General features: G+C 37.4%; 1 protein-coding gene across 1 annotated transcript in view; it reads left to right on the forward strand.

Moving 5' to 3' along the window:
- The window catches only part of ROBO1 (roundabout guidance receptor 1), a 707,499-nt gene that overhangs the window by 440,502 nt on the left and 254,288 nt on the right, over positions 1–12,709 (forward strand). Inside the window, exon 4 of the mRNA XM_061453972.1 lies at positions 4,394–4,720. Coding sequence (XP_061309956.1) covers positions 4,394–4,720 — 327 coding nt within the window. The remainder of the gene's footprint in view (positions 1–4,393; positions 4,721–12,709) is intronic.

The following is a 12,709-nucleotide window of genomic DNA, read 5'->3' on the forward strand; positions in this document are numbered from 1 at the left end:
GAACATTAGCAAATTTGAGAAGTTGAGAGAAACATGAATGGAACATGGTCTCTGTGGATCTTCCTTGTTCTGTTGTTTTCCTTTGGAAATGGTTTATTACCTGTGAGAACAGGTAAACCCCATAGGTTAGGTTAGCTGCATGTCTTGTGGCAGAAAAGCCACTTTCAGAAAAATACTTTGATTTTTCCTTCAGTTATTTTTTCTCCTGCAACCTGACGTGACATTGCTTTGCAGTGCGTGCTTGACGTACATTCAAAGTCTGCTAACCTCATAAGTGTGTATGGTTTGGATCTTTCATGTTTAGGAAGGAGGAACTCAAGAATTTGAGGCAAGGAAAAGGTGAGTGGGTCTTATGAGGGGAAAGCCAGATGAGATTAATTTGTTGACTTCTAACAGCAACAAGAACACAAAATCTGAGAGGATGGTAAAAAAGGAAAAGGTTGCAATCTGCATGTCAAAGGGATAAAATCCCAATAAGTGTGTGGAGAGATCAGAATTAAAGGGCAGCTCAAGCCTGAGGTATTTACTAACCTGAGGATTAGAGAAAGTTTTCTAACCACTAAAGCAAAAGAGTTATGGAACATCTTTCCAGTCAGTGTGAACAAAACCATAAAAAGATTTCCCCACTTCCTGAAAAGAGTCTGAAGGAGGTTAAGATGTGCGTATTGGGGAATTGGGAACACTCTGATGTTCTGATGAAGTGCAGTTGTTCGCAGGAATCGCCTAACACTGATTTTAAACCTGTGGTTTTGTTTTTTAGTATTTTACTAATAACTTTGATAGCTGAGTAACAGGCCTAATTGCTCTTGCATTACAATATAAAGCATTTCAATCAAACAGTGGAGATTCTGTGCTCTGAAAATTAGTGTTAATTGTTATACTTGTGAAATGGAAAAGAAATGGGGCCAAGAGCATACTGGCTTTTCGGCACTTGGCTGATGACAGCCTGTCATGCAGCATTTTATGAGACAAAGGATAAGGTACTGTTTAGATATATAGATATTGGGAGATCAGGTTTTCTCTACCCATCTGAGCTGAAGTTTAGATCACCTCTAGTCATGGTCTTAATTTCTTTAACTTCTTAGGTTCAAATTCAAGGCGCTTTATTTCAGTAGCACATAACTTTTTTGTTTTCCCTGGAAGGAGAACAGCACAGTGTTTGTATCCCTCACATCAGCATCTTTCCCATTTAAATGCATTCCCTGCAATTTTTCAATACGTTATGTTTGTGTATGCTACCAACAGGGAGTTTTAAGGTGGGAATGAAGGCAGATCTTGCCTCTATGAGTTCAGCATTCATCTGATGGCAGCTTACTTTGAAGCTTCACATCTGTTTATTTCAGTATTTGAAGCTTGTAAAAATAGTTGCAGTGCAGTCCAAGAAACTGGAAACGTGATTTCATACAATTGTTCTTTTAAGCAGCAGCATGAAATAATTAGTGTAGCATGCTTTAGCTGGTGGCATCCTTTCTATGAAAGACTTGACGTATAATAACAGCAGGGAAAACAAGTTCCAATAACCCAGTGCTGGCATCTTTGAGGGGAAAGAAAAAGCACCTCTGTTGTATTTTTGATGGCAGATCCAGCATGTAATAGGTGTGCTGCTTTTTGACAGCAAAATTACAGGATTGGTGCCCACTGCAAGATTTATGTTGGTAATTGAAGCTGCTGCTTCTCAATAAAACATAAATGCAGCTTAAATAACTGGGCTAAAAGGAAAGAAAGATTTTGAGGGGGAAAAAAAAGAATGTGTAGATATGTAGAGAGATTATAAACTGATTGTCAAGGCCATTATACCCCTCAGGCAGTTGTCACTAACGCTATGGTTAATGCTATGTGCCAGTTAACAGCTATTACAGCTATTGTCCCTTTCTGCTTTAAGTAGTTTTATGCAATTTTCTACAGAAATGTTACTTTATAAAATGCTGGGATTAAAAAAATATGTACGTATTTTAATGGTCATTTCTGCCATCTTAACTCGTCTACTGTTACCCAGCAAAGAAATGTCAAACATATATGAGCATTCCTGGTGTTTCCGGGGGATCTTTTCCCCCTTAAGAGTTTCGAGTCTCAGTTTTCAAGCAGGTTTAGAGGTCAGTCTTTAAACTTTCATCCTGTACAGTACTTGAAGTTTAGTGTACAGTCACTTAAATGTCAGTATGGGAAGTGTGGATGCGATAGATCTGAAAATGGTATTTCATTTCTTTGTGGTCTGGGCCAGACTGAGAGTAACAACAGGAGGCTTGTGTTAGACAGCGTGCTGGTTGGCTAGCATTATCTGTGACAATAGAAATGGGATTCATACTAGCATAAGTGCTCACTTAGTTAAAAATCTATTTATTTAAAAACAATCTTTAAACATTTTACATTGAACTTATATACTTATGAGTTATATAAGAAGTGAGCAGAGGTATAAACAAAGTAAGATTTTTATCCATGTGTAGGCACTTCTATCTTGGAAAGAGAGCTGTAAAATTGATCATCCCAGTTGTGAGGGCAGCAGTATTGGCTGAGGTGCTTTTCACAAGGGCTGTGTAGAAGTTCATTGTGAGTAGACACAAATGCACTTTGCAGTGGCTGAGGTGTGCGCTTAAGGCAAACGGAAGTATATTAAAGGCTTTTTTAGCTACTGTAAAGGACCAGTGCTGGTTGGCGCAATTTTCTTCTCCGTACTTCTAGCTCTCTCACTGTATTTGGCCTGTACCCTTCTTTTAGGTGACTCAGAGCTGGGCTGCACAGTGGGGTGCAGCCAGAAGAAGGATTTAGGAGTTTTCTGGCTTGTGTTTGAGCTGCCGATGCTTTTCCATACTGCTCGTAACAGTTTTCATGTCTCAGGCAGCTGTTACAGTTAAAAGTGAATGTAAAGTATTATTACTTGTTTGCTTTAGATACTACAAAATCTTGCATTATTGTGACTATTTGAGCAGAAATTGGCTAATGAGGTAGATGAGGAAAGATTTATTCTAATTTAGGAATAAAGTCCTAGATACAATACTACATATATTATCTTTTCATAAAGGACTGCATAGTAGGATTATTGCTGTTGGAGTTATTTTGTATTTAATGGTCAGTAATGTTCTTATGAAACTACTCTCTTTTACTGCATACAGCATGCAAATATATTTCAAGTAGAGAAGTCATACTACCAGAGATTTGGGAGCGTGTGGTTAGTGCTAGCTGCTTAGTGTGCCATTTATTTGCATTGATTGTCTTGAGGTGAAGGAAATGTGAAATGAATTTTACATGACAATTCTACATTTTATATTATTTATATATATAAAAATATATAATATGCACACATATAGTGTAAGTATGCATGAAAACAGAGCTCTCTGGGATTCCTCTCCTTTTTCCATACTAATTTATGGTTTGTTAACCTGCAGGGAATAGATCTTTTATTTCCTTCTGGTGCTTCACAGCTTTTTAAACCTCATGTTATTAATAAGGAATCTTGGCAACTAAAATTTTAATAATCAGGAGTTAGTGACCCAAGAGATTAATTTTATCAATGGCAGAGTTGGGTATCAAGGAAAAAAATAACAGCAATTTGAGATCGAGTCAACAATTTAAAACCCTGAAAGTTTTAGTAGCTGCTTCGTCCTAATTTGGAGTTCTTTGACACCCAGTTGTTTGCTGTATTCTGCTGTGGTATATATCTATCCAGACTATTACAGTTTTCCTTCATGCCAGTTATCAGCCTGCAGAAACTGAATCATTTTCTACAAGAATCATCTTGTTTGTTTGCAACTTTTCTGTTATCCCTGATAGCGTTGTCTCACATTATATCAGAGTTCTAGATTTTATAATGTAAAAAGTTGCTCTAATTTTGCCTAAGAAACACTCAGTCATCAGCCTAACAAGTGACTTAAAAAAGAGCTGATAGCGCAAGTGAAATAATGCTATTTTGTAGGTGATGGAGATACTAGACTTACTCTGTGGACATTGCATGAATTCATGGGCTTTCCAAAATGTTGAATGAGTTTGGCTATAGCTTTTTGTGATGGATTAGAGAAGAACCAGTTTTGCTGGTCTGATGTCTGTAGAGTATCTGTAAGACTAGTTTTTCATAATTATGCATATATGTCTAAATTTTTATATGTGAGTATAGATCAATATAAAAATGGATGTGATTTAGGACTGTGGCAGTTTAGTTCACTAATACAGATCACCTGTTGAAAAAAATGCTTTGGAATGTATTTACCCTGGAGAACCCTGCACACAATGAAGAGCAAGCATTAAGGTTTGGGGGTATTTTTTTCCACTTTCAGATGTTAATAGCTGTTCTTTATTAGATCCTCTACTACAAGGTAATGGTTAAGTAGTTGTTTCACAAAACACAGTGATTGTACCTGACAAAGACCTCCTACTAAAACTTTGTGTTTGTATCTTGCAGGCTCCCGTCTTCGGCAAGAAGATTTCCCACCTCGAATTGTCGAACACCCTTCTGATCTAATCGTTTCCAAAGGAGAACCAGCAACTTTAAACTGCAAAGCAGAAGGAAGACCGACCCCTACCATTGAGTGGTACAAGGGAGGGGAGAGGGTGGAAACGGACAAGGATGATCCACGCTCCCACCGCATGCTACTGCCCAGTGGATCTTTATTTTTCTTACGCATTGTCCATGGGCGCAAGAGTAGGCCTGATGAAGGGGTCTATGTCTGTGTGGCAAGGAATTACCTTGGGGAAGCTGTAAGTCATAATGCATCGCTGGAGGTGGCAAGTAAGTACATTTATTTCTTTTCCGCTCTTTGGTAGCAGCCGCTTGCTTTGATGTCGTTTGAAGATAAAGTGTGAGCTGCCTCTGGGGCATTGACTTAAAAGCAGTGAAGGAATTATGCAGTTAATTATTATTAATAGAGAGTCAAATAGGGAAATAGACAAGGTATTGTATCACTCTGAAATGTAAACATTTTTATGCGTTCTTGCTACTTTTACGCCTCCATGCAATTATGATTACTTAAAGTTTATCTTTGTGTACTTGGTTTCAGTTTATAGATGTTTTTTCTTGCCAGATAACCATGCAAAATGCAATGTGTACTGGGAGACAGAATAGCCAGGATTTGTTGTAATAGGTTTGACCTTGCTGTTGCACAAATAAACCCTAGGAAAAATGCTAGCAGATTTAGAAACATAAATGAGCCGAGTTTTGTTTTTTCTCTAAAAGAAGTAGCCCACAAATCATCTCTCCAGTTCTAAGTATTTGGCCAACGGAAGGAACAGTCAAGTATGTTCACGTCACTTTGTAATGCTTATCTCATCCTGTATACCCTTTAAACCCTGCTTGTTTTGGAGGCAGAGAGTGTACATGAAAGTGTTCTAAGCTTTCATATGGAGGGCCAAGTGTAGGTCATAAAATAGCAGTTTTGGGGTACTGAAGTATACACAGAAACCTTGCCATTCAAAAGTTAGGTATTTGTTTTAAGTTGCTTGTATAGGCTTCCCCTGTAATCTGTGGCAATTCATCTGGTGTCATGTTTAAGAGCTAGCACACAACTATGTGAGTCGCTCTCTGAAAACACTGATCTCTCTGTGGGCTATACGATTTATGTTAACTAGCTCTGATGAGGTTTATAACTGTTAGATAAGTTAAAGGCTGTCTTGGTGTATAACTGTAGAAGCATTAGATTTTCATAACCCATAGAAGGCAAAGGAAATAGACTATAAATTTCTGCATTTACGTGAGCCCTTTGCCTTCCTTTGTTCACATTCACAGACCAAGGATTTTCATAATCCTTATACAAGAAGGATCTTGATCATCACATATAATACAGAAAATGCACATGATTAAGACCTATAGCCATGCTGTTTCCTTGTTACTACTTCTAGTCATGAAAGTGATCAGTGTCTGGGTAGGTGGAAGTATGCTTATCCAGTAAATCTATATAACCTGTTTAAATCATCTGTTGCTTGGTTACTCCCAAATGTTATATCCAGTATCTTGTAGGTGTAATTTTGAGTGGGCTTTAATGTTTAAAAGATTTGATTTTTATCTAATTGTTGTTGTTTGCTTTATAGCACTGCTTATAGGCTCTTAAAATGAGTTCTAATGTTGTGTTCATGCAGCAAAGCAACATGGACAGTTTATTCTTATTTTGCGTTCTTCTAGTTCATGATGTACCTTGGAGTAATGTTTGCAATGCATGTAGTGTTTCTGTGTCTTCACAAGTTTTCATCAGAACCCAGAAACAATGAGATAGGCTTTAGTGGCTATTACATTATGGCATGCGTAATTTCAACTGGTATATAGTTGCTAGATGTGTTTGTCACCCCTGCCTCAAGTCATCCTTATGTGACTGCAGTAGAGAGTCTGACTGACGTGTTCTGAAAGTAAAATCTTGATATCACCACAGATGTTTAAGATCCTCTGCCAGTACTCAAGATAACTAAATAAAAGACTAATGCCTTATTAAAAATGTTCAAAGGTACACCACCTAACAATAGTAATCCAGCTCAAAAGTGCCTTCATATCAAGGGATAATGTCCAAAAATAAATACCTACAGTACACAGAGGGGTAAAAAATCACAATATGCATTTGGAAATAAGATTTGTAGGTAAAATAGTATGTAATTTTAATTTAATAATTGGAAGTTATAGACAAACCATTTTAACAGAACAGGCTATGATTTTAATAGAAAAGGTAGTGATGTGACAGTGCAAAAGCACCCAAACACTTTAAATAGCACAGAAGAGGTGAGGAACAATGAAAGGGTTGAAGCCTGATGGAATAAATTTACATTAAATTAGAAATCTGTGCATTGTAGATTCAGTGCTATTGTATTTATAAGCTGTAGCTATATTCACAGTGGATTGGACTGTTTTGATTAGCTTCTCAGTATACCTGTTTAGAGCACCACAGCATTTACATTTCTGAGTGTTTACAGAGTGTCCTGGCTTCAACTGTAGCTTTTATTTGTGCCTTTATTTGATTGTGACAAAGTACTCATTTGGTTATATGCTTTGATACTGCTTTTTTAACCAAATGACTTTTGTAAAATTCGTAAGAAGCATGTTTTGCAATGTACCTGATAGCTCTTGCTGGAAAAAGCATCCCCTGTCTACACCAATTTGTTTCATAATGTGATAGGGAATCTATCACATTTTCTTCCATCACCTCTTATAGTTGCAACCTTAATCAGATGATGTTCCTTCACTGTTCAATGTATGTGTAGATTTGACTTCAGTTTTAGGTTAATACTTAAAACTAAACTGGATGTCTGCTATTACTTCATCCAGATCAATTTTAAACACTTCCGGTGCTCATCATTAATAAGGTAGTTTGTTGCCTGTGTAACAAGGTGAACATCTTCCTTAAGTACTCTCTGCATAGATTCTGTAGTTGCAAAGAAGGAAATGCAGAGGGATTTCAGATCAAAAATGTCAGAAGTGCACTGTATTAAAAGCTGTCATACCTTCTCAAATACCTTTGTTTGTTAGAAACTTTAAAACCGCTTTAGATGTGATTGCCATCATGGGGGACAGACTAAAATCACAAATGATAAAATTGTAGGGGGAATTCTCCCTCTGCTTTGTCCCTTTCTGTTCATCAGACTTTCTTTAGTGACTTGACTGAGGGGTGTGTGTCATTTAATCCAGAAGATGCTGCATTTTATTCCGCTGACTTCTCAATTAATACATGATCTAAATACCATTTAGTGTCAGCAAATTGAATTAAACCTCTTACGCAATCTCTGCTTCTTGCGGCCTTTCCAAAACGTCTGAAGATCCTATGTGTCTACGCATAGCATTGGGGATTTGTTACATCTTCTCTATAATGCTATTTTATTTGTACGTATATATATATATATAAAGTACTCTTTGCAGCTGTATTTACTGCAGTTTCTGTAATTATTTCCTTGAAACCATGCTCCTAAAAAGACTGAAAACCAAGATGATTCTTCTGGCTGGTAAAGAGCTGTGTCTTTCTTTAAGTCTACGAAATGAGTATTTGAACCCCCACTGCCTATATTCTGTTTGATTATGTTGCAGGGACTGTGACTTTCCTAAATCAAATAAGTAGCCGCTAGATATTTCATGAACTCAAATCTCTTATGCACTTTAGAGACCAGTAAAACTATTCCAGGCTACACAGGCCTGTAAAGTAGCTTTGTTATTTAATATTACATGACATTTTCTGTTTAATTTAGATCTGTAAGATATTAATAAATGGGAAGGATATAAATTTGCATAAGTAGCCGCTCAGCAGAAAGCTGAATTACAAGGCAATTAAACGAGAGATGTACTCCTGTTTAATTGGGGGATTTGTATTTTTTTGTAGTTGACTGGTTTCATCTATATTTGCAGTGTTATTCGCACAGAACTGAAATGGAGCCTCGCTGTATGTGTTCCAATTTAATCTGCAGTAGAATGAAGTTTCAGTAGGGGAGTGCACAAAGGGTGCAAGATGGGATAAGGAGATAGCAGTCTGTAGTCGTCCTTCAGACTTAGGCTGCTACAAGTCCATTTGCTTCCCTGTTCTTGACTTCCTGAACTCAGCCTTTTGATCACTGGAGACTTACTTAAATTAGCTCCTTGTTTTGTTTTTGAGGAATGTGACTGGTTTTGGATTACTGCCTACTGGTGACACATTTTGCAGTGGTGAAAGGTCCTAAAGAATGTGACAAAGGCATGTCCCTGTCAAAACGAAACTGTGTAATTCTCTCTACAAGTGTCGGCTTTTACAGGTGGGAGTACAAAGTGGGACCGTGCTTGATCCTCAGAGTGAGGGCTGGAGGCTGTTTTATCTATTGCACAATCAGTTGGGAAACAAAAGTTATTGTTCACAGTAGAGAAATCAAAGTTACTCTTCAGCAGACTGGAAAGTGGCTGGAGCTGCTTCATGTGCTTGAATCTCTCGGGATTGTCTGGTGAATGGATGCACCTAATCAAAACCAAATTCTGGTTAGGAAGTTACCAAGACCAAGTTGCTGGTGCATGGTAGTTTGATTCAGTGTTTTCCTTCTGTTAACTCTTTCTAGAGGAAAACTGTATTTCTGAAAGTTGTATGTGTCTGTGAAGTAGTGTTGTGTAGAAACCTATCCATGTCAAGAGTGGTAATGATAGCTGTAAGGGCTGTATTAATCTTTCTCTTCACTTGCTCTAAAGCTTTTGAGGATGTTAAGAAAAATCAAATGCAAATGCAGTTGGTTATGGTTGTTGGTCAGTGGCTTTGTGAGCCTTCGTTCAAAGAATATTTTCTCTTAGAAAATCTTACCTCACTTTTGCCATGAGAATTCTAGAGTAACTTTCATCACAATGCTTCTGTTTTCCATTGATACGTGGATTTGTTGCTCAAGAGCAGTACTTTTACAAAAGGATTTGTAAAGTATGTACACATGCATGTTACTTGTAACCTTAATAACAGGGTATTTTACACTAAGTAAACCGCTTTGTGTAAAAGTTTGTTTTCAATTTTCAGTGGATAATTCTCCAAATATTTCCCAGGAACATCCCACTTACAGACTTGCTAGGTTGTGACTTTAAAAACAAATGAACAAAACCCCTTACCTAGCATAGGATTATGAAAGATGAGTTAACAGCACTGTATGCTCAATGGTTCTGTAGCAGTAATACCCTTCTCACAATGAAAAGTCATACTTTTTTGTGTGTGGTTTTCATCAGCTGTTCAGTCTATATGGTGCTAGGGCACATTAGCAAGCTTGCCCTCCTTACTGCTGCTGTACAGCATCAATGTTTGAAGCCAAGCTGAAATCAATGGACAAATTTGCAGATCTTGTTACTTGAGCTATTAATTCCTTGCTGATAAACAAGTGGCTGATCTTGAGTGCTCAGGTGCGTGTATGACAAAGATGAATCTCAGTTTTACAGGAATCTCTTTAAGCTCCTATGCACACACACAAAAAACTTAGTAAAGCTGTACCATTGCTTAGTACAAGCAATGGCATTAACAGAAGTTCCTTGAGGCATAGAAGATTTCAATAGCAATGATGTTGCTAATGCATCTTAAAACTTAGTATTTATCAATGGTAGGTTTAGCTTGAACTTGACTCTGTTTCAGCTGCACAGTAAACCAGGATTACTGCTAACTGCCTCCTAAGCATGTGTGACCAAAATCTAACATCATTTAAGAGAAACTTTTTTGCAGCTGTGTTTTATAATGGAGTTACCTCCATTCGAGGAAAGCAGGAACAGCTACTTTTACAGGTTGGTGTGTATTACTTTCCTCTGCCATTAGTCAGCTGAAGAACATTTGAGAGTTTGAATGTCATTATAGTCCTTTAAGTCCTCTCCCTAGTTTTTGAAGATGTGTTATTTTTTATTCTATAGGTGGTCTGTTTTGTTTACTGACCAGCTGTGGTACTGGAGTAACTTATTAGTACTACCGGGAAATCCCACTTAAGCTACTGGCAGGAAAACTAGTTGTCTGAATGAGATTTCAGGGTGAAAACGTGGAAGAACTAAAAATACCTTTTGAAACTTACTGTCATATTTCTCAATGCTCATGTGCGTGTGTATGCTTGCATGCATGCCTTTTGTCTTAAGCGTAGTAGTACTGCATCCTGAAAAGTTTGAGCAGTGAACCTTGTACTTCTTCCTTTCTTTTTTTGCATTAGATGAAAACGATGTTGTCACATATTGAGTTAGATCTAGTAAGAATAGCAGATTTCTTTACACCTCCCATAGTTTAACAAAGTCTTTCCCAGTTGCGATTACTGTCACCTATAAAAAGTAGGTGAAAGTAGGGTGAAAGATAAGGAATTTCCTTGTCCCATTAAACCTGTGCAACAAAATAGAGTGGTTTTATGTTTGTATTTTGTATAATTTTTTCTGCTCTGTATACCGTCTTTAAATCCTAATATGAATCAAGCAGACACAACAGGAGATAGGTAAGTGAGGCAGCACAGAAATCCAGCAGTGCAGCAAATTGATACATTTAAATATTACAGCACTTCTGGTACTTAAGTTTAATCATATTATTATGATTATATTCCTAGTGCAGGGTTAGAAAAAATGGTCTTCAGTGGTTGTTCTGATAGGCCTCCTTGACTGTCCTATAACATGGTTTAAAAATGGAATACTAACACATTCAAAGGATTTCAGTCTGAACTCACAGCATTCAGATTTCAGTCTGAATCTCCGGCAAATTGCTGGAGATTCCAAATGACAACAACTATTTTGAGGGTAGTTTCCTCTGCTGGGTGGAAATACACCATAATTTTAGCTTGTCTTTGAGTTGGACTGTCGCAACATGTGATGACAACGCGTTGAGTGTCTACGTTCTTTATGAAAAGAACTTACCTTCATTCAAGCAGTCCACACAGGGCCCATGTCACGTTTCAGACAAAGTGGCTGGTTTTACTGGGAGAAAATAAGATACAGAGTCTAATGTTCCCCACTGAATTGGACTATATACTTTTTTTTTCCACTCTCCCCTTGCCATGTCATAATGAATTTTTAGAGAAGAGGTACATTTATAACTAGGAAATTTGGTGTAGTTTTTTCCTGCGTAGCTTTGTCATTGTGACATAATCTTCCGTACATAAACTAATGATTGTTCTATTTCTAAAAACGCTTTGTTGCAGTTTTAAGATTTTTTTTAAAAGGGCTAAAAATTGCATACAGTCAGTGTAGGTGTTAAAAACACTTCAGTTGCCTTTGATTGACAAGAAACAGTATTTACCATCCTGTGCAGAGGATGTTTTATTATCAGCCTTGTTGATTCTTGTTGGTAAAACAAAATTATCCTGTTACTCTGAAATTCCTTTGGCAAGTGAGAAAAAGTTGCTACAGAATCCAAACTCTCCATTGACTTTGCTGTACTTCATTTCCCTGAGTTATGCAGAATATGAGCTGTTCAATTAGCTGCAAAATTATTTCTCACTTTCCATTAGTTTTAGGCAAGATAGGGTCTCCCTGAGTTATTGTTTGCGCTGTTAGCTGAAAGTTAAGCAATACTGTCAAAATTCAAACCACTTAATTTTTATAAGTGTTCTGTGTTTTAAATTATACCTCAAGTCCAACCACTGGTGTGTTGAAAGAATCAGGCAAACAGCTGATTAACACCCTTCCTCGGTTGCATGACAGTGAATAAAACATTTTGGATATGTATCAGAATTCCCTTCATTTGAGGCACCCACGGCCTCAGATGAAAATATACCCGTTTTAACCAGGCTGTTTGTTCTTTTCCTCATTGAAGAGAAGAATTAAATATATTGTTGGTATCATATAATCCTACCAAATCATATTGTTTTAGCATTGGGTGAACCTCAGAATAACAGTTCTGTTTATTTGCTGTTTGACCCACAGATCTATGTAAGTCCCTATTCTCAACAGTGGTACATAATGGAGAATGCTGTTTACATTTTCTGTGCTTTTAACAGCTACCTCATTTACTATATTTTCACATTTTGTACAAACGAAACATTAAGAGTTTTGTTCTTAGAAGCTGTGCTAAAATGATTTTAATGACGTGAATCATTTGCCTGCTGTTTTGCCGTTCATACCTCTTGAGACCAGAGGAAAAAAGCCATTAACTTTTGTTAACTACCTTTCAGTATTTCTTTTGGTATTTACCGTTAGTTTTAGGATGTTCTTTTCTCAGTTTGTCCTGGGGAGAGCAGCCCCCTTCGCTTTGGTGGAACGTTGCTACTAGAGCCGTGATCCCTACCACTGCTTCGCTAAGAGGTTTATTCACTCGGTTTCTTCAGGCAAATGTCCACCCTTGCAGGGAAGGTGGGGGAGACAAGGAGT

The sequence above is a fragment of the Pezoporus flaviventris genome, unplaced genomic scaffold (genome assembly GCF_033815535.1).
Source record: "Pezoporus flaviventris isolate CSIRO_AGI_PZ_B2104156 unplaced genomic scaffold, CSIRO_AGI_Pfla_v1 ptg000015l, whole genome shotgun sequence".
Classification (NCBI taxonomy): Eukaryota; Metazoa; Chordata; class Aves; order Psittaciformes; family Psittacidae; genus Pezoporus; species Pezoporus flaviventris.